Genomic DNA, 22,604 nt, shown 5'->3' with positions numbered 1-22,604 from the left:
AGCATTTCCTTCTTAAAAGTTTGCTAGATGGATATCTTCAATCTTGGCTTCACAAGAAAAAAAAGAATTTTCATACATGTTGATGAAGTAGGGAGAAGTTAAGGATTATAAGATATGCACCTGCTGAAGGATTTGTTGCTGTGTCATGGGTAAAGGATGTTTTTTGCCATAGAGAACAAACCTTTCTATATACAATAGACAAAGAGGCTTAATTTTTTCCTCTCAGTCCTTGCTGAAAAATAGATTTCCTGAATTGTTTCCAGCCTTGTGTTTGTACCATTTCACTCCCTCCATGAGAACTCCACCCATAGTGAATGTCGTATTTGAGGACAATTTGTGAAGTGCCTGCCCTCAATTAGGGCATACATACTACAGAATACATACCACCACATTGAGATTCTTCCTGATGCTATCACTGTGCCCAGAATCCCGGTTGAAGGCAATAATGGTGATTGGGATTTCTCCCACAGTCAGAGGGACAACGGAGAAGAAGGCTGGTGTTGCTGAGTTCCCCTTGGCCAGCAGTGGCAGCTGCACGGCCTTGGCCGTCGTCTCCGCGGTGCACAGCCCCTTCACTGCCTCCATCTTCACTGTCACCTGTGGGGACAAGGCAATGCCCAGGAGCAGTCCTGGTGCACAGGGAAAATACCTCTGGATGCCCCTTCCAATGTAAATTGTTCTGTGACCCTATGGTCTGTTAATATTCAGCTATATTGATTAGGGCTCTGAAGGTAAATCAGCCAACATTTCTTCATTACACTGAACTTGAAACAGAGTTTTGGCCTATCCCTGAACCACAGTGAAGTAAGAAGGATAGTGCATTTTTATACATCCCAGTTCTACACAATTCAATGCAACTCAGAGGATGCTGGTTGAACAGCTGTTTGGGAGATGGCAAGAAGTGGAAAAAAAAAAAGAGGATCAACCTTAGGATGATGGAGGCCCCTAGCCCAGTGACAACTGTGTCTGTATGCAGGACTGCATAGGAGTCACATGAAGAGAAAAAGTGGCTCTGTGGTGTATGCTCAATGAGTTTTGTGGCCATCATTGGATGGTGCACTCATACTCATTTACCTCTCTGCCTTGTGTACCTTGTGAAGTGTCAGCAAGTGTCAGTGCCAGCAGCTGGGTATTGCCCAGATCAGCAGGCAGCAAAAAGAGAACAGATTACTTCAATGAAGGGGAAGAAGTACCCAAAACAAAAGGATATGGCTATGTAACATGGTGAAAAAAATCTGCTTTATATGGTAAGTTTGGTTTCCAAGTAGAACTGGATCCTGTGCTTGGGAAAGAGCTCAAGGTAGGAGCATTATGTCTGGGCTGTAGGGAGACACTGAAGGGCAGCCAGGACATTCCCATTAAATTATTACAAAACTATAGATCTAGCTAACTTGGCATGCAAGGTGCAACAGCTGTTGATAACAATACCTGGAGATCGTTGGGCAGGTAGTTGTAAACCACAGCTTTTATTTCCAGCTGCTCATGTCGTCTGACCGAGTACGGTAATCTCAGGGACACAAAAAAGTCTTTGAAAACTGTAAAGCTGTGGGGGTCAGCCACACAGAACCCTGGGGTGAGAAAAAGAAAATCAGCTAGAATTGAGAATGGCACACATAACATCGGCTGATAGGAAGTTAAATGTCAAATCTAAATTCAGTGCCTGGGCTCTCCTGAGGTCATGAGCAGGAGAAGAAAACAGGCATACTCAGAACTCATTTAAACTCATCTGCACTAGAGACCTACCTGTAGTTTGCCCCTGGAGTCACTTCCATGGTTTTTGATAGCTAAAACTTGGCAGAAGGGTTTGTGTGTTTTGTGAGTGAAATGTGGCCCAGTTTTCCTCCCCTTTCAAAGGGGACCCTTTGTCCATCCTGTGTAGTCCTCATCAACTCCTAGGAGCTCCCAAAGGGCAGCACCTGAGAACCTGGGCTCTCTGGCTGGTCCTTTGCTAGGTTCTTGGTGTTCTTTTCTGCCTTAGAGGCCACAGACATTCATGCTTTGAGATGGCCAGAGCCTGGTCCCAGAATTATTCAAAGAAAAGTGATGTTACTACTGCTACCTCTCATGTGGCTTCCTGACCATGTGGAAGGTAAAATCAGGTGGTTTAAAGAGTGGAAAGAATGAAAGACAGTTTTGATTATATGACCCATCATCCTTGAGCCCCTACTCTCTGTTTCTATAAATATAAATCTATACCTTAACTTCTAGTTGGGCTTTAACATGGAATAAAAGAGAGAAGTAGCTATTACAATCAAAACACTGCATTTTTTTCCATACAAACGGTTTTATTCTGTCAACATAATATTGTATCTCTCTTTTAAAAATTACACATTGTCTACTCATCTTCATATAAAGAAACAAACAAAAAATACCCAATACTTATACCTTTTTCAGGAGATATACTTATTGCTTGAACTTCCCAGGTAGTTATAGAGTCAGGAGCAAAGTTTTTTACACTAAAACCATAAAATAAAATGTATTAGAAGGCATGTATAAAGTGTAAACATCATAATTTGATGAAGTTTGAGTATTTAAAGAGAAAAACATTCCCTCAATTGTAGAGACAAAGTACTTGCAATATTCCAAGGTCCTCTGCATCAGATACTACATAAAGCTGATATTTATATACATTTGAGAGTACATATTTAAACATATTCAGTTAGTCAGGGAACACAGTACCTGTGCTTTCCAGGGCTTTCCACTTCTTCAAAACTCCACCACCAGCTCTCAGGAAAATAACTGCGCAAGCTGACAGAGGTTTCATCAAAAAATTCTTCCTGGTCACTGTATTCTGCAAAACAGGAGCAAGGTTTCTTTTTGGAAGTCTTCAGCTGCTTACACTGTCTTGCAGAGAGTCAGCTTGTAAAAGCACAAAAAATGCTCTGAATGAAAAGATTTCATCTGTGTTTCATCTTGTGAATGAAACAAAAATCTTGGAAAAAGAGAAGCAATGACCATAGCTTGTCACTGAACAAAGAGTTTCTCTTCCCATTTTTAATACCTATATGCTACCAAATGAGAAATCAGACCCCTGTAGTAAGGCTAGCAAACATGTTCCCAGTGTCCCATACTTGTGACAGACAGGGGAAATCTGTGAAAAATGGTAGCAGAAATTACACTCAGAACGAGATCATTTTAGAAGGAAAGTACTTTTCTTTTTGGTAACATAATAGTAGTACCACTAATTAAGGAGTTGAAATCTGAGACCACTTAGAGCCCTAAATGCAGACATCCACCCCCCTTCCCTGCTCTGCTGTCTGTGGCCTCTCTGGGCTGTGGGCAGGGGCCATCAGTTCCTTTGTAAGACTGGAGGGGCTGGCAGTGGCCGAAGTGACTCCTGCCTTTCCTGACCCCAAGAAGTTATCCCGTTCCACTCCCCCTCCCCAGTGTAGAGGTGTGAAGACACAATGCTGCATGGCTGCTGCTCTGTACCCGGGCTCTCTGAAATGCTGATGTGAAAACCTCCTCCCCAGCCCCACAGCACTAAAATGCCCCTTGACCCTCCCCAGCCACCACGAGATGGGTGAAAGTGGCAGAGCTGTGTGCCACTGCTCCTTACGTCGTGCCAAGCCCACTCTGTTCCTCTGCTTCGCCTGCTTCCTGAGCGCTGTGGCTTTCTCACAGCACTCCTGGAACGCGGCCTTGCACTCCTGGGAGCCAGACACCTTTGCCAGCCTTTTTGCACAAGAAAACCTCATGGGATTTAATTTCATTCCATCTTGGCAGCATTTTAGTAGAGCAGTGTTTTGGTATCTGCTGGCTGCAATAGAATTAAAGCCCAGAATTAGTGCTGTGTAAGAAGAAATTAGTGTAAAGGTGTTCATTGTGCTCAATCATGTCATTCTTTGCCATTAACATCAATTTCTATTGCAACAGCCAAGCTTCAGCCTGGGACCCTGAAAACAGTCTGTCCTAAACACAGTCCACAAACACAGGAGGAAAGCATGGGCTCTATGGCATCCTAGACATTCTGTTCTAAGCCCTCTCTTCCCAGTCAGACTGAATTAAAAGTTAAATCCTCTTTGCAGGCTGGAATTCTTAATGGAAATAGCAATATCAATGTTCTCTTTCTTGAATAGAGTCTGATTTCAAAAGAAAGGAAGAATCCAACTCCAACCCTTCATGTCTTCTGGCAAGAAAATGAGAAAAAAAAAATTGCACAAATTGACATTTTATACCAAATGCTATACTAACTCTTCTCTTAATTGAAGCACAAAGTACCGAAGTTGGCACAGCTTCAAAGCTGAATGTCAAGAAAAAATACGATTTATAAAACATCTTTCGACCGTACAAATGGTTTTGAAAACCTCAAAGTCGCGACTGATGACATGACATGTTATCTACTAGAACTGCTTTGCATTTGGGATTATAAAGAGGCGAACTAATTTCCATTTATAGACATTATTTGGTTTTGTTTTTGAGCTGTGATGATGAATGATGCATCATGCAGCATAGTACACATATTTGTGCTAAGTTATGTCACATAATGCAAGAGCTGGGACTAAGAGTATCTTGGCATCCTTCACTATGCCATCACTTTTTGCCCCCTAGATCCCAGACACATCCCTTTGCCTCCCCCTGCTAAGATTTTCAGGCCACCCAGAGGAGCAGACATACCAATTCCTGACATTTTTTTCTGAAAATCCAAAGATCTCTTCTGCCTTCTGGAGCCCTGGAGGCATTTATATCCTGGGAAGGTAGAACAGAAGTGCTTGGTCACGATGATATGACAAGAACAGCCTGATCAATCACATCATTCATGAAGACCTCTCTTAGGACCCATCTCATTGACAGAAGACCCACAATTTGAGGGAAAGTCCCACAAATCTTCCAGCCTAGCCAACTGCTGCCTGCCCAGCTGAGGTGGTCACCAAAGGACCTGCACCCACCCTCTGAGATATCTGAGCTGTCAGCATCTGGTGGAAGAGCAGTAGAAAAATCCAAAGGCAAAGGAGATTTTACATCATGAGAGTAAAAATGTTTCTGATTTTTTAAGCAATCAGTCTCCCCAGATCTATGGTGGTCTCACACAAATTTCTGAAGGGCAGGTTGCACGTACCTTCCCGAATGCTGGATTGAATCGTGTCTGATATAAAAGCCAGACCAACATCAGTAAAAACTTGAATGGTGTTTGCGCCACCACCCACAGAACAGCCGAGATCATACGAATTCATAGCATTAAATACCTGCCAAATAAAATGGCACAGATGGACTGTACAGGCTTGTAAAGGATTTATTCATATATCAGAACAATTCTTGTAGCCTTTGATGCACAGAAACAAGAGAAACTGGTGGTGCAAGCTGCATTTAGAAGCAGAATAAAGATGAGGGATGTTTTAGTTAGGGAGTGCTTTCAAGACATGCTTTTTTAAATTTACAAAATTGTTTGCCATAGGATGGAAATCCCCATCTTAAATATACCACTCATCTTAAACATGCAATTCATCTTAAATAGATCTTAAATTGCAAAAGAAAAGACATTTTCAAATTTAGCAAAATGTTGTCTAGGCAATTAATAGCCATTAATTATATTTTGATCCTCTCATTAGACATGGGAAAATGTGCTTGACTAGTAGATGTGATATTTTGTTACAAATATCTTACCTTTTTGGCTGTAAGCTTATTTTTCTTATTCAGAATAAAAACTGCCTTATCAACCACAGCTAAGGCAACTTTTCCTGCATGGTCCGTTTCAATCTGTAAATTGACCTGGTCTGCTGGCTCATATGTGTCTTGTTCTGTTCTCACTTTAATCTAAATAGAAAAGATTGAAACAAAAATATAATATTTTTATATTATAGTGAAGATTCTTTGGGCCAGGAATACTGTCAGCTGTGATTGTCAGCAGTCAGAAGCTGAGAGATTTTCCTGTTTTGTGGAATTTCTGCCTGGCATCCTGTGTTTGGAACACGTAGGTGCAGATATTTTATACTGAAGGAAATCATGGGGAGCTGAAAGATGTGTCCTGCATAATTTTGGATGTTGGCTTTCAATGACACTTAAGGATGAAGGGAAATGAAAAGTTTGTGTTAGGGGTTTTTGGAACTGGGGTCTTCAATATAACTTTGTTATTTTCCAGTGGAAAAAAAATTACCATGAAACACATGAGCACAATATCTTCGTCATTACATGGTAATGTACAAAATCAACCAAATTAAACCAGTCTGTAATAATATTTCCTGCTTTCTATCACTCACTTGAAATTTTTAGCATATGTGAGCAAACACAGATCTGGTTCTGATGTACACATTTCTGTGATTTAAAGAAGAAGTAGCCATGGTGATTATGAAATAATAGAGAATTATTACTATAAAGTCCTGTGAACATTACTGAATTTTGTCCTTGTATAAATTAAGGATTGGTTTGTCTGTTGGAGAGAGATGATTTTTTCTTGAAAACTTCTTTTCCCCCAATGGATGGACTACCATATTCTTTTTCCAAAACAAACATTTTCAGTAGAAAAAATAATTTTAGACAGCTGACAATTTTCAGCAATTGGGTTTCATGCTATTGGTAGAAATTCCTGTGCCTTCGTTTTTTTTCATTTTACCTTATGGTCCAAAAGCGAGGAGGAGGAAGAGGAGAAGGAAGATGAAAGAAAAGATTAGAGGGCCTCCCATTTTGTCTACACTTCATTTTCTAATATAAACTGTTCTTAAAAGCTTTTAAAATACTACCAAAACTCAGAAAATTACTTTTAACAGAAATTTAAAGCTTGAAAAATTACTTCAAATTCATAATTTGTTCCCCAATAAATGGTTTCACTTTCTTTCGTGCAACACACATCACTACAAAAAGAGAAAGTTACAAAGAGATTCCTCCCCCTCAATAACTCTATCAGCATTTTCTTGTGGATTTCTAAAATACAGACACTCACAGGGGGTGATTTTTTTCTCTAAGAAACTATTTCTCATCTCTTTGAAGCACAACCTGAGAGCCTTTCCAAGTTATACCTTTTGTCATGACTCTTGATGACTCCTTTTCAATAAAAATGACATATCTCACTTTATAATCCCAGGCCTGCACTTGCTCTGCCACTACCCCATTTAAAAAAAATTTTGGAATGCAACAGAAGCCATGGGCTTTGAAAGCACCTTTCCTTCGCAGATATCCATGACATCCACCCAGACAGAATCAGCGATGATCTCTTGCTGGCCCTCGTTCTCAATGAAGTAGTAGGCTAAAAACCGAAAGGCAGGCACCATCTTCTCAGTGATTTTAAGGTTTATTACTTTGTTTGAGGATGGGACCCTTCCCAGAAGCTCAGTTTGTCCCTTTGCCACAACCTGCAAGGCAGAAAAAATTGAAATCAAATACTGTGACTATGTCCCAGAAAGGCCATTATGATGCATAATTTTACTGGTTTTTTTTTTTTGTTTGTTTGTTTGTTTTCCTGAGGCAATTTGTATTTAAAATATGTTTTCTTCTAATGGCATTAACAGTTCTGATTGCCAAACCAGTATACCAGTAGCCTGGAGGAGACCTGCACACTGTAGTGGTGATCTCTGCTACACTGGTCTTGTGGCCCATGTTTGAACACAAATCTGTCACCCTCCACTCAGTCTTACGCTTTAGAAGGGTTACCCAGATAGTAGACTAAATTTTGTCTTCTACAATGACTGGTCACCACACCTGGGAAGATATCAGCATTACTGAATCTGTAATCAGTACTGAATCTTTCAGATGGTGGTAAAGAGTTGGAGCAGGAGGTTTAAGGATAAAGTCCCACAGACTCATCTTGAACTGATTTCAGCCCATCCTTCACTATTTAACTCCTTCCTTCCTACATTATATTAACTATATTCATGGGTGGTCAGAGGAACGAAAAACAGGCAGAGTGGCAGGAGTGAGGGTGCTCTTCCCAGAACAAAATACGTGAAGCTTTCCTAAACATACAGGGCTTCAGGAGGAAACAAAGGCATGCTACAGCCTGCTCTGAAATCCTCACTGCCTTTGTTAAGATGACCAAAGTTTGGGAGAGACCCTCACTGCTGAGCTCCAACAGTGTCTGCCACTATCCCTCCCACATATCCTTCCTGCCCAGCACTACACCTTCCCAAAGACTGGCAGCACCAGTTCCAGCCCTGTGATACATCATCCATTGAAAACAAGCCCCCAAAGCTAAACTTAACTCCTAGGGATACTATTATTCCAATATATCAGAGTCCTTTTAAAAATAAATGGGAACTGATATCTTGGCACTTATCATCCTGTGAAATTTAGGCTGCCAAGGGAAATTAGGACAAAGAGAGTGAGAAGGGGATTAAACACATTTTTACATTCAACAGATTCACTCCTGGCATGTACCCACAAACACTTTTGTCTCATTCAGCAAAATAAATACTCTGCATTTTACATGCCCTAAAAATAACTGCAAATGTATAAGAACCAGCAGAATCATAGAAATAATTTCTGAAAGGACCTATAGAGATCTCTAGTCCAGCTGCTTGCTCTAAGATGAGACATCACCAGGATAAGACTAGATGAGACTGGCGAGGGTTTCTTTTATTGAGTGTTGAATTTTTCTCAGGCTGGAAAATCTCTCAACTCTCTGGGGAACCTCTTCCAATACTGCACTCATCACTAGTGAATAGATTTTTCCAAAAGGAATCTTCCAGGCCATAATTTTTAACCTTGGTCCCTCATTATATTGTGTGGCACCACCTAGGACATCTTGTCTCCACTATGCCTTAATTCCTCTTCAAGTAGTTTAAGGTTGCTATTAACTCATTCTTAGGCTCTACACCCAACGGAACAAGGCCAGTTCCCTCAGCCTGTCTTGGTGTGCCAGAACACCAATCATCCCACTTGCCCTTTGCTGGACCCCCTTGGTCTTCCCTTGTATCAATGACTAGGTAAATGTTCCAGGCTGGATAATTTCTGAAAGAAATTACTGATATGATACTATTCTGTTTACCATATAATAGAAATAGCCAATGTTTCCTCTGCCAGGCTGATGAATACCATTCAAGGTGATGGGTAAGGTATCTCCAGGTGCCACAACAGTGTGTGGGATGCTGATGCTGAGGTAGTTTGGAGAAGCAGACTGGTATCTCTCAGCTCTGATGCTGGTTTCAGGTGTTTCTAACCTTTCTTTACCCTCTTCAGCCTTTACCTGTCAGGGAAGAAAAGGACAGAGTGAGTAAAAGTGTCCCACAGGAGACAGTGTATAGTGTCACCAATAATTCATATTGTGCCAGGTTATTTGGAAAATGCTGTGAAGTGAGAGGAATAATTGCTGAACCCTCATTAGCAGAATGTGGCATCAAACCCCAGGATTTTAATTACTTTATTCTCTTACCCCATTTTGCCTCTTGCTGTATTTGCATTTGGTATTTTCACCCTTGGCTCTTTCTAAATGGGAATCAATAGGTCAAAAATCACAAAGTGATTTTGTACTCAGACAAATTTTTTTTTCACCATTTTATATTGTCGACATAACTGAACCCTCTGAGTGGGCAGATGTAGTTGACTTTCTGCATTGCTCAGGACCTTTTCCTTCACTTTCTTCTCATAATTTTTTATCACTTTGTATGGTGATATTCCTTACAGTCCCATTTCTGTCCTTCATTCCAGGCAAATGCACATCCAAAACACAAAAATGCATCACTATAACCAATGCATGTACTCCCAAGCCTCTGATGACACTACAGGAGTGTCCTTCACTTGAGACATCCCTCAGGCCTCTCTGCTCTGTATAACAAATCTCACACAATCTGGACAAGGATCTACAGGTCTTGTAAGAAATCATGTTCCACCCTCTGTTCTAATTCAATGAAAAATGATCATCTTCACAGTTTATAATTGTCATATGAGCAATTCTCAGTGGGATACTTTTAAACATGGATGTTTGCATTTTCTTTACCTTTATTTCAAGCACTTGAGCGTCTTTGGGGATGTTGAAAGTAATGGAGACCAGACCCTCTCTATTGCAGGAGGCAGTCTTCTTCACCGGGGGTTTTCCAGGCAAGGTAAGAGTGGCAGTGATAAATAGGAAGGCAGCAGGAGTACCATCAACCAAAGTGGCAGTTACCTATTGAAAAAAAAAATGTTCTGTTATTTAAAGGAAATCCTATGTTTAAAAAATGCACACAAACAAGAAGCAATTTTAATTTATAACTATCATTTTTATGAACTGAGAAAAAATAGAAAACTGTACATACCAGAATTCAAATATCTTTGAGAAAAGGGGATAGCAATTGACTCAGTCTGGACTTCAGTTTAGGTAAAATGAGTATGAGTACAGATTACAAAATGCCTCAGATTTTCATTTAGCATCTATTTAATCTAAGCAGGTCCCAGAGATATTTGTCATTAACTATTATAAGGTAATATTCTGACTTTAACTCTTCCTAGAAAACTCTGGAAAAACTTGAAGGAGTGAAGTTTCAAGCCACATAAACTTAAATGTATTTATTTAAAAAGGCAATAATACCCCATTTTACTGTTAAGAATTTTAATTTGATGTGGTATTATTTTATTACAATATTCTTGTTTCCATCTTTTGGTATGGAAGAGAGGAAGAGACTGCTATGTTTTATAAAACTTTGTAGGGCAACAGTGCACCGTGACTTCTAGAGCAGAAAACCAGCATTTTCTGGCTGTTCAGGTGCTGAGCATACAGAAATGAGACAAGCCAGACACACAAACAGCAGCTCTGTGTTGCACCTATTCTTGAAGGTCTGAGTCCTACAGAGCTCACAGTGGATCAGAAAAGGAAAGAGGGCAGGTGTAAATGCATTGCTGTGGAGGCAGACAGATACAGTCAGAACACTACAGTCAGAACACTACATACCATAACAGAGAAGGGGGCTCCAGGCACAAAATACTTTTTGGTGTTAGACAGATCAAGAGCATAAGGAGATCTCACAAACTTCACACTCCTGAGTTCCTCTTCTCTCATCTCACCACCTGTTAATATCAAACAGTATGTGTTGCTATGGAGGCACTAACTATGGATCTGCATACCTTGGATATCTAATCTTCTGAAAGATTTTCTTTTAATTTTCAGCTCTTGGAGAGAGTTGAAGTGACCTAATGTCATCTGCAACTTGGAGCTTGAGCAGCCACTTTCCATCTAAGATTCTTCTAGTTCATTCCCTACATCATGAGCAAGCTTTACAACAAAGATGGATCCAGTGAGACCAGATTCCCCACATAACAGATCACACCAGAGAAAGATCAGTGTGAATCTTCCAGACTGTATCAGCCAAGCCATACTGTACTCACTTGCAGTTTCTACAGTGGTAACAGCAACATATAAATGAAACCCTTCCAGGGTGGAAATACTCTTTCTCAATTTCTCTTCCAAAAGTGGTGTACTTAAAGTAACTCTTCCTTTTCCATTTTGGATCTAAAACAAAAGTGGGAGGGGAAAAAAAAAGAAACAAAAAAGGAAAGAGAGACAGCATTACTGGTTTGTGGCCATTAGAAATAAAGTGTTGTTTATATCACAGCTACAGTATTACAGACTTGTAAGTTTCCAGAATTTCTGACAATATTCAGCTTAGGTAGGATAAATCAGAATAGTTCCACTGAATACTTACTGATAGCTGTTGCTCCAGGCCTGGAATAAATATTTTGTTCTCATTTTCATCAATTATGCCAAATCGCACATATGCGGCACCTTGAATCTCTTTCCCATAAGAATGTCTTTGGAAGGAAGAAAAGTGAGGAGAGGGATCATTATTTTAATAAAAAGCAAGCATAAGGCAGACTAATAATTTTGTGCTAAAAAAATATTGGAATATTTGTAGGCATCCCTTTTTTAACCAATAGCTTTAAAACAAAATTTAGTCCCACTCTCTCATAACTCAAACATGAAAACTTTTACTGATCTTTGTGCCAACTGGCGATTTCAAATGCAAAGATATTTATAGCATAAGCCACACCAGCAGAATCACATGAGGAGACATCATCTGATAAAATTTCACTAGAGTAAATTTTTCTTTTTTTTTTTTAACAAATTAATGAGAATTTAAGTTGCACAGAGAGGTCTTACAACCCTCATCCCATTTATCTTGGATGAACAGCTATTTCCTTTGTATGAGACACCTCATGAGCAAAGCATAGAAAATAAAGGATCAGAGAATCATTTCAGGGACTGATAGGAAATATTTGGTACCTCTGAAGATGCACAGCAGGAAGACCCTCCCTACTGATATTCTAACACCTGCATTGGGTAGAGTGGACATCCTCTGCCCCATAGCACTCCTACAGATTTAGGCAGTATGGCAGAAAAGTCCTCTTGTGAGTGAAATATTTGCCAGATCAGCATCTGGCCAGAACACCCCTGAGCATTTAATAAAGGTCATGGGGAGAGAGGATAGGGGATGTTGTTGCACCTGGCTCTGTACTCAAGAAAGCCCTGGCAGATGGCTTCTTTCAGCAGCACAGTGTGCAATGTGCTACATGAGACTTGTCATGGCCATGGTGTTGTCTTTTGCTTGTAGAAATCCTGCTTCACCTCAGTCCTGTAATGGCTTATTTTTGTTTAAACAAGCCTCTTTCAAACTGACCTGATCAGCAGCACTGATCTATACCAATAAAGCCAATGGAGAGACAGCTCTTATGAAAACTGCATTAAATGCCAGAGCTAATAAATGGGAAACAATAGTCAATTAAATCAAGTAACTTCATTACATGCATGGCCAGTTTAGAGAAATAAGTTCAATTATCAGGAATTCCGTATGCTGATTTTGATGAAAGTCATGCAGGCCTGTGTGGCACCACTAGCACCTTTTCCAATAAGGAAAGGAATGGTATCCAGTATTGAAGGTCAATTTTTCTTCTGTAATAATTATGATGTTAATGAGGAGTCAAATATATATGAAGTTCATAAACTCAAAATAGAGTGCTGCAATAGCACAGAGAAAAATTTAGAAAGGATTAAAATACTGAAGCCCATGATTTGAAATCACTTCATATCACAATATGAATTGATCACGATTAAAGTGAGTAATTATTCAATAGAACCAAATAAAAATTTAAGGTGATCAAGAGGAGACAAGAAGAGTTGAGTTTGTTCAGGCAAGCACAAGGAGGTGGATACAGGCTCTGTCTGCTCTCTCAAGGTGTGCTGGGGAACGGAAGGACCAGCACAGTCAAGGACAGCAGGCAGTAGTCTAACAGTCCTCACTCCTTACACTTGCCTATTCTCATTTCATAACATTTATTCCTCTGTAGAAAAAGAAAAAAACCCCAAAAAGTATCAAGTTCTAATTTAGTCATTCTTCTAACAGGCAGTTTCTTAGCAGTTTCATTCCACTCTTATGAAACCTGAAAATTCAACAGCCAAAAAATATTTTGATTGATTAAATTTTCATTGTCTGCCTTCCTAAGTTGCTCGGTGTTTGATGCCATTCTAATTTGGTATGGGACCAGGTGTAATTCATTTGCCTTTGAGGCCTGCCCCATGGTCTGGCCAGTCTGAGAGCTCTGTAGCCATGGAACATCCAGGCTAGAGCACTGCTCTTAAGCAATGGACAACTCCTCTGATTATTTGTATTTATCTACCTGGAAGCCTTTCTGCATAAATCATTACTCTCAAACAAGCACTAGCTTATTACTTACAGACTTCACTGCGCTTTGAGAAAATTCCATACCCAAACTTGAATCCAGCTCTACGTGAATTATGTTACATAGCACAGTGGAGGCTTTAGAACATTTCTAAATATTTAAACTAAAATTACACAGAAAACCGGGTGATTTATTTGCCTGGACCCTTGCATAGGAACACAGAGGAGAATCCTAAATAGCCACCTTTGATAGCAAACAGAAATATTCAGAAAATCTTGTTCCAACTTGATCAGCATGACCTGGATCCAGGCAGCACTTGGCACTGATGTCTCAAGTCAGTGGTGGAAACAGAGATTATATAGGATAAGTCAGATCTAAATCAAGACAGAAGCTAGTTAACTCTTAATGACAAGAAAAAGGTAAAAGTCACAAAACTAATATCTGCTTATCTGGCCCTTAATCGGCCTGGTTCTGAGCACACCTACTTTGCCTCGATATCAAACACAAAGCTTTCATTCCAGATGTGGTAGTATGGATGAAGTGGGATGAGTTTGACTTCAAAACTTGGAAGTTCTGCATGAAAAAAAAAAAGAAAAAAGGTCATGACATGTGAGTTTCAAACATACCTTAAACTCCTGTCATGGCAACACACACTGAGACAATGCAGCTGCACCGAGGGATGTTTTATTTTGAATTAGTAATGCTCTTCTGAAGCAAATCTACTGGTCATTTTCAGTTATTCTGCTCTGCTTCATGTAGTGGAGCAGTCTTCAGGCACACAAAATCTATATATTTACAATGAAAACAAGATAAACTCTGCCTGCTCATGGGCAGGAAGTGCCCTGGACTAGGAGCAGGCTGAGCTAAACCCACCCTGAATTGGGTAGAGAGTGGATATGAGCTCCTCAGCATCAGCTGTGTCACTCAATTTGCTCCTACAAAGCCAACCTATTTGTTTCTGCAGGTATATCAGAGTGATTTGCTCCTGCTTGCAGCTGTTTGGGGAGGGGGCAGTAATCTTCACTATTCTGCTACCTCTACTAGCTAAGGCAAAATCAGTTTTGTTAAACAGAGATTTTCAGACAATCTCAAGGTTTTCTTTTGACTTTAAAGGAATAAAAATCAAAACAATGAAACAACAAACCCACATTAATTTTACAAGGAGGTATAATTTCAGTGTAAATAAATCAAACCACTTCTTATCCCAAATTGTTATGTTTTTACATTTTTAATTTATCCAAAGGACCCTTATTTTCCATAAAAAAGATTCTTTGAGGATAGGAATAACTCTAATAAACTTCCAGATTGAATTTCACTGAGACAAAATGGGCAGGGTTTTTTTTCTCACTTTTCTATCTCAGTCTTCACTGCAAACTTTAGCCAGAATTGAAATGACTTCAAAATGGAGCTCATCTAATTTTTTTTTCCTGTGGTAGGAGAGCCCACCCAATGTTTTGTGACAAAATGTTTAAAAAGTGTTTAAAAAGTTACTAAATCTGTATAAAAACAGAGGTGTTTCTTTCTACAAATATAAGTGGAAGCCACACAAACCCAGAGCTTTTTTTTCTGTGCATCAGAAATAGCAAGGATGCACTGAAACACCACCAAAGTTGTCCTTAGTGCCTAACTACAGCCAGATTTAACCACTGCAGTGTATTTTTAACGCATTGTGATAACTCCTTATATTTGTAATGCAAATTTTATAATATCTCACCGTATCTTTTAACTTCAAATTCAGTGGAAACATTAGACATTTCATGTTGATGAAACCAGGCTTTGATTTTCCAAGTTCCAGGCCTAAAGTCCAGATTCAGCAGAAAATAGTTAATTACAACTCCTCAGATATTTTCTGATGCAAAAGCATAAATTATCACTGAATTATAATATTTTCCTTGCTTTGATCTCATCCCAACTAATTAATTAATGGTTTTCTTTTTACCGGGAGGAGCCAACAACATATATTTCCAAGTGTCTTAGGAAACACTCAAAACAAGTATGAGGAAGTGCAAGATAACATATTTGCAAACCACTACCTTTGAAAAGTCTGCAGAAACAGAGAACTCATCAAATATTTCCTACAGCTTATCTTCACTGAGATATCAAAATAAACTTAGCATGCCAGAAGACCTTGAATATTAAGTAAAAGCTTGATTGTTTGAAATCAGATCTAATAAGTGACACTTTGCAGACTAGCCCTTTTAGAAGTGCTCCCTTGAATGCAGCCATATGTTTCAGCAGATATTTGAGCAGTTTAATTGTTCTTTACCAGGATACATGTTGCTAATTGCAGTATATTTACAGTCAATTCTGGACTCATCTCTCCAGGATGAGGTGCTTAAAGGTGAAAAGATACTGATCATAAGCTCCACATGTGTCCCATGGTGAAAGAAAGACAATTTTGAAAGGTAATTCAAGAAATTCAGCAGTTAAAAATCTTAATCTACAGGTTTTGATGCAGAAGGCACAGCAGCAACATACTCAGCAATGTCAGGTATAGCAAAGTGTTCGCCAAACACTGCGTTTATTTTCCGGTCTGACTTTTTAACCACCATTCCCCTGGAATTCTGTTGAGACAGAAGAAGCAAACATGAAATTATGCACCAGGTGTCAAATATTTACATCCAAAAACTCAAGGTCATATCCTTGTGCTGTGGAAGAGAAAATACTTTGCTTACTTTCCTACTGTATTATCCACATGTCACATATCTTCACGTTTCTGATATCAGCAAAAAATAACTACAGATATCTCACTATGTGCAAATACAGATTTCTGGAGAGGAGTCCCAGTTATTGTTATGCTCTTGGATGTTTTGTAAGACTTTTCCATAGCTCCTGTGCTGAAGAAGCACTCATCAACAGTGTTTTTCCATACTTACTAGCACAGCAACTGTAACCGTGTCATCTGTCGGCCTCATAGCATTGTCCAGAATGAAGATCCTGTATCTGACTGGTTAACAGAAAAATAAATATGTTCACAAATTTCTTTCTGGCCTTTCTATATACATATCATTGCAATCTGTAAACTTAGTTACCAAATTTAAGATAAAACACTTTTAGTGAAAAGAAATGTGAGAAATTTAAAGAAAATAATTGCATTCTTCAGTAGCCTTTGCATGTTACATGACTGGATAAATTTTTGAAGAAAATTCTGAAAATTACTTAGGGAACTTCACTCGCTTTTGTATTCCTTCTGCAGTTGAGGCCTGAAACCAAACTCACACCCTTTTTTTACTTCCCTCTTTTGTTAATTTAATTGGTAAGTAACAAAGCAGTAGGGGTCACAAAGAGCAAAGGTAACTTATTGCTGGTGTTACAAGCAGAAGCAGTAGGAGTTCAGTTTTTGGCAGTTTCTCATTAATTTTTTTCCAAAGGAAAGTCATCATTAACATTTTGAACAAAAGGGAGCAGATTTTGTCTGTCTCCCTTAAAAGTGACTGTCTCTGGAGGCATTTCCACAGGGCTGCTGCAATGTGCAGAGCAGTCCCTGCAGAAGCCCTGGCTGCCGGAACAACCAGCTCGTTATTACTTTTCTAATCCTGCCCTTGTAACATCCATATTCAACACCTGAAGAGAAGCATTTGTATTTCTACCTTGGGAACTCGGTGTGTATATGGGCTTATCTGTCTGGATAAAAATGTAGCCTTTCCTGGAGGACAGGAGGATGCGAGTGCTCTTGGCAGTCATGGGGAGCTCCTTGCTTTCAGTGACCAGTAGAACATATGGCAGATGACTCTTCTTGAACGGGCTCTGCTGCAGACTCCCTGGCTTGATCTGAAGAGAATAAAAGGGAAAACCCCACAGAGTCAGAGATGAGGCTGGTAACTTTGGGACCACATAGCTGAGGTCCCACAACCGCTGAAGTGCTTAAATAATCTTGTTAGCACCATTCGACATAAGATTCGCAATTATATCTTTCTTGCTGGGTGTTATATCTTTCTTACTAGATGAATATTTCTTTTCAAGTAAAAATACTCTCTAATCATCCATTTTCCACCACAGAAATACTTTCTTCTGCCCAGTCTCAGTAACTCCAGGCAGGAGAATTCAGTCTACATGCCTGTTGATTTCCATTTACCACATATCCTGTAATTGCTATTTACACTAAAATCTTGGTTGTGAGATTGCTGCTTTACTTCATGCAGTTTAATGTCTTGCTTCTAAACATCACCCTTGACAGGACCCTGATTTGAAAGCTCTGCTGTTAGCTTTGGGAGTAACCAACCAGAGCCAAACTGAATATTGCTGTGTGCTTTTTTCCCAACCAAATAGCCCAAACTAGTGCTACTGAAATAAATCCTGCCAGACTTCAAAGAACTGTGCCAGGAGCAAATGATGCAACATAGGATGTAAAGAAATAATCAACTTAAAAACCTGTAGAAAGAACACAGGCTTTGGTCTGAGAAACTACACATTTTTAAAGGTTTCTCCTGTATTGTAAAATGGCCAGTAGTAACCCAAAGGCCTGAATGTATAGTTTAAGTGAGGAAGAAAACCCAACAGTGATAAAACAATTAAATTTGTTTAAATTAAATTTCATTTTTCACCATGTGACAAAACATTAAGCTTGTTATATGGGCACAAAAGAATATTCACAATCACCACTGAAATTACATTGGGCATTGTTTTATTAGCTGGTTGGGTGAATAGGGTGCTGCTGTCACTGGAATTGGTTTTGTGAGTGCCTCTTGAGATCAGTGTTGTCTCTGTTCCAGCCTATTCCAAGTAGAGATTATGTGCTTTTTATCACCAAATAAAAAAAAATCACTGTGATGTCAGACTCACCATTATTTTTTTCATCTCTTGGTAGCCATTATTTTGGTTAAGGTTAAAGTAGATCTTCTCTGATACAAGCTGATTTTTCGCCTCATCCTTGAAGAACGCAGTAACTTGCACAGGGCTCTGTGCCCCGTGGACTTGAACTGTTATCGTCTCATGTGTGCCCAAACGTACCACATTTGGGGCAGTAATAAGAAATCTAAAACAATAGATAAACAGATTGTCCAGTATGTATGTTCAATGACTGTCCAAACAATATGAATTTTAAAGATAAGACAAGCTCTCACAAAATAGCTGAGCGGGGGACTTGTAGAGATCACCTAATCCATTGTCCTTGTTAGAGTTGAGGTTAAAAGTAAATAATTTTCTCTGACTGATCTCCAAATTCTGAACTTTCCCATTTAAGTCCTGTAAAACATCAATCACTATACATAGAGGAGAAAAAGCCTGCAATATGTCCCAGGGATTACCAATGCAATTTATAACCTGGTGCGACTCAGAGAAAGCTCTATAAACTCAAATTTCTGAAACAGAACGAGGGCATGCATTGAAAGACAATGAATACATATTAATAAATACACAATTAATGCTACAAAGTTATGTAGCATTAATTGTGTATTTATTAATTTATTACAAAGTTATGTAGCACCCACATTATGCCAGTTTATGCTTTAATGTGTCAGGAGGAATAGATTCCCTATATAACCATATGTATGGGGTTACAAGTAGCTGATCTTCCTTGCAATATCACTGTGAAATATTGGAAATGAGAGATCACAGAAGGTAAGACCACATCCCTGGGAAGGGCTGAATTGGAGGCTAAATTGGTTGGGATTTTTTTTTCCTCTTTATTATTTTCCTTCATTCTTGACCTACTCTGGTGCTTCTTAGTAATTGATTTCATGACCTTTAAAATGTAGATCATTATCCTTGCTCTCATTTTTTTCAAGTCTATTTTACACAAAACAATTTTACAAAAATCAGAGAACTGTGTGAAGAGCCAAGTCCTATCTCTTCACCCATGATGTCACATAGACAAAGAACAGTTCTGAGCTCAAGACAGGTGCTTTTGGAAAATGATCATTCTGCAGAACGTTTCTAAAATGAAAGGTGAATGATTTTCTATTATCAGAATGGGTTGGCTGAACTACCTTTTTATTTTTCAAAAAAAAAAACCTCTTCTTTCTTAAATGCATAAAATGAAAGGTGAGGTATAGAAATCAGGGAATAAAGCTGTTATTTAATTTCATTCACTCAGAGTCTGTTGGCTCTAGCAAAAGGTGGCACAAGGCCTGGGTTATATGTAAATCTCCACTGAAATAGAGGATAAATATAGAATACTGAAGGTCTCCCAGAAGTTAAACTTTTGCTTTCTGCAATGTATAAATCAATTACAGAGGGTTTTTTTCCCCCAAGATTTTTCAATCCCATAAATGTCATGAACGATAAATGAGCGAACAGCAACAAGAGAGTGAACAAGTTGTGCATTTTTAATTATTGGTTCCTGAGAGAATATTTCTTCCTTCAAATGGTAGTTTTAAGCCTTTTACTTCTTACCTTTTTAAGGTTACACAAATTTTCAGTGGTCCAAGAACCTGGCTTTTTTTGATTCTCTATTGGGAGAGAGAGACTATTTCCTACCTTCACTTTCAAGGGATTTGTTAGGATTGAAGGATTTGTAATAAAATATACTTACGATGGTGCTTGTTGTGTATTGGACAGCAGCAAACAAAAGCTCACCAACAATACCAGCCTTTCCATTGGAAAACTCTACAACATCTGCAAAACAGAAGCACCAAAGAGCCACCATCAATTCAGGTGCTGGCTGTAGGAAATGGGCTGACAGCACATTGCAGCAAATGATGTTGCCTATCCTGGTTACTTATTAATAACTTGCAAAACTATGCAGGCAATAGTGATGGACATGCTGGTGGTGCACACATTAATACCCTAGGGAGAAACATTCTGGACTAAGTCACAATTTTATACTTTTTTGTTCATGCATTCTCTTCCCAGCTTCAATGTTTTTACATGACAGCAACTAAAAGTCGAGTGCAGAGAGAAGTTTTCACAAATACTACAAAGGCATCCCAAATTCCAACAAGACACTGTGGCTTGAAGAGTGGCTGTAGAGTATTTCTAAATGGGGACAAATGCAGGTGACATGTTCCTTCTCTAAGCCTTTATTTAACCCCAGGCATCTCTGTGGTCCAGCAAAGGTGAGAGAAAGTTCCTTCTGTTTAGACAGCACCAAACGTGCTGTGCTGGAAATCTACCTGTACAACTCAGTCTCATTCTGTGGTGCTTGGAGGAATTCATTTCATTGGAAATGAAATTGACGCCTCTGTCTGAGCCACTCAGCCCAATTTTCTTTTATGCCCAAGACACTGGGCTTTTCCAGAGGGCAAGTAGTCTCATCTTACCATAAACATGTAAGATGAATCGTCAGCTGAAGGCATTCCAGACTGCACATCTTAAAAAGTAGGATACTGATAAGCAGGGGAAAAAAAGCCCATCTGAAGAATAACTGTTTGTACAAGAACCAGTTTTGATCAAAGGTAAATGAAAGAACTGAAACCATCATCAGGTCTCATTTTTGCAAACTTTTACTGGATTGTTGTCTCCCAAACACAATTTTGTTGACCCATGAAAATGGAAACGTGCCCATCTGATTTTCAGGCAGTCAAATCCCAGAAATCACATGGCTACTTCCAGGCTCTGGTGATGAACTGCCCTTTAACACACCACAGCTAAGTCTGTGTCTTTAATCATTAGCAATGGATGCCTTAAATCAGCACTCCCTTATTTGCAAGGTGAATTCACGCTCACAGCAAAGGCTCATTGCCCTTTGTCATGGGGCTTTCCCTCACCACGTGCCTAAGTGACATCTCCTGCCTTAAGACAAGGAGATAGGGAAAGAGAAGAAGCTGACTATGAATCAGTTCACTGTTTTACACTTAGTGTGCTACAAGTTGGTAACTCCCTCTGACACAAAATGAGACAGAAAGTACTCTCTGTTGACTGGTGGTCGCAGAAAGGATGGGCAGCAGTAACTAGCATCAAACTCATGTCAGGAAAAGCTACATTTTGCCTACTCTAGACATAGTTTTTTGACTTTTTTTGTTCCCCAAGAGACAGTCAGTTTCCTTCACCTCTTCTGGTTTTTTCTCTCACATCAGCTGTCAGGAGAGAGGAAAAACTTGAGGAAAGATACCTGTGGATCCTCAGGGTCAAATCCACGCTCTTTGGGAGATGTTTATAAGATTTCAGACTTGGGAACCATTAAGAACAAAGTTATTTTCTCTCTTCCCTCCTTCCCCACCTGCTAATTCCCTCTGCAGTTATGTACTCACAAAACTGATTTATTTCCATGCCAGAATAATTTTCCTTCTGGCCTCCCAAACCCAAGAGAGATGATGAGGAAGAGTAGAGATTTCCACCATAAAGCTGGTCTATGTTCAAGGCAAAAACATGTGGAGAAAAAAAGTCCTTTTGGGAACTGGGCTTGTGCTCTCTCTAGGGAGAAGAAGAGTCTTGTTAAACCTGAAGCTGGTAAAATAAGTATTATCACTCTTGCAGAGATAATGGGGAGAGTTAATAAAGAGCAGCAGTGGTTGTGGAGCATCCTAAGGCTCCTGCCCTTTTCAGAGCCTGTTCTGCTGCTCCATCTTGCACTGCTGCCATCCAGGGTTGGAGCTGATGCAATCACTGAGCAATCCTAGTCACTAAAACAGGACAAGAGACAACTGTGAGTGGGTCCTTTGCTTTTCTCTAGACAAATACAGAATAAGAAAAGAAATAACATCTGCAAGGTCAGTGCCCATTCCTTGAGAAAGACATAAGGGAGTTCTCCCAGCTGAAAAGCCAACAATTTCCAGAAGACAGCAACACAACCAGCAGGGATTTCCTACTCCAGAAGTCACAGGAAAGGCACCTCTGGAGTGTGAGGTCACACCAAAATCCTGCTCTGTGCCCATCTTTGTCAGAGGGGAGGAGATGGGATTTCCATTGTCCAGGCTGGCTTGTTTGTCAGGGACCGAGGTCTGTTTGCACAGCAATGCAAACAGCCATGTATGAACTCACAGCTAGACATTTTCACAGATCACTTTCTAAAGGGAACCTCAGAAAAGATATTATTTTGGTTTCACTTGTCTTTAATTGGATTTGTACACTTTTGCTTCCTTAAGTGAAGTATGAATAAATATATGAGAATACACAACAGCTGTCCATAGCAATATGCAGCATAACTATTTTATACTTGAATTTAAGGGGGTGTTCCGGCCCTTAATAAAGCTATTTTGTCACTAAAA

The 22,604-nt window shown here is 39.4% G+C and overlaps 1 protein-coding gene across 4 annotated transcripts in view; it reads right to left on the bottom strand.

Annotated features, from left to right (window-relative positions):
• Positions 1-22,604, bottom strand: part of LOC139600286 (complement C4-A-like) — a 53,009-nt gene that overhangs the window by 21,478 nt on the left and 8,927 nt on the right. For all 4 annotated transcript variants that reach the window (XM_071448363.1, XM_071448364.1, XM_071448366.1 and 1 more), the window contains 21 exons: positions 19,991-20,073; positions 18,301-18,493; positions 17,109-17,289; positions 16,395-16,465; positions 15,997-16,082; positions 15,233-15,315; positions 14,004-14,091; positions 11,547-11,652; positions 11,230-11,353; positions 10,796-10,911; positions 9,866-10,033; positions 8,918-9,115; positions 7,095-7,286; positions 5,605-5,754; positions 5,060-5,186; positions 4,618-4,689; positions 3,560-3,760; positions 2,680-2,791; positions 2,386-2,456; positions 1,429-1,568; positions 385-597 (listed from right to left, as the gene is read on the bottom strand). In XM_071448363.1, the coding sequence (XP_071304464.1) occupies positions 385-597; positions 1,429-1,568; positions 2,386-2,456; positions 2,680-2,791; positions 3,560-3,760; positions 4,618-4,689; positions 5,060-5,186; positions 5,605-5,754; positions 7,095-7,286; positions 8,918-9,115; positions 9,866-10,033; positions 10,796-10,911; positions 11,230-11,353; positions 11,547-11,652; positions 14,004-14,091; positions 15,233-15,315; positions 15,997-16,082; positions 16,395-16,465; positions 17,109-17,289; positions 18,301-18,493; positions 19,991-20,055 (2,757 nt within the window). In that variant the 5' untranslated portion in view covers positions 20,056-20,073. The remainder of the gene's footprint in view (positions 1-384; positions 598-1,428; positions 1,569-2,385; positions 2,457-2,679; positions 2,792-3,559; positions 3,761-4,617; positions 4,690-5,059; positions 5,187-5,604; positions 5,755-7,094; positions 7,287-8,917; positions 9,116-9,865; positions 10,034-10,795; positions 10,912-11,229; positions 11,354-11,546; positions 11,653-14,003; positions 14,092-15,232; positions 15,316-15,996; positions 16,083-16,394; positions 16,466-17,108; positions 17,290-18,300; positions 18,494-19,990; positions 20,074-22,604) is intronic.

Source organism: Agelaius tricolor, unplaced genomic scaffold (genome assembly GCF_023055355.1).
Source record: "Agelaius tricolor isolate 1412-34295 unplaced genomic scaffold, bAgeTri1.0.p SCAF_26, whole genome shotgun sequence".
NCBI lineage: Eukaryota > Metazoa > Chordata > Aves > Passeriformes > Icteridae > Agelaius > Agelaius tricolor.
This window is presented reverse-complemented; position numbering and strand designations above follow the sequence as displayed.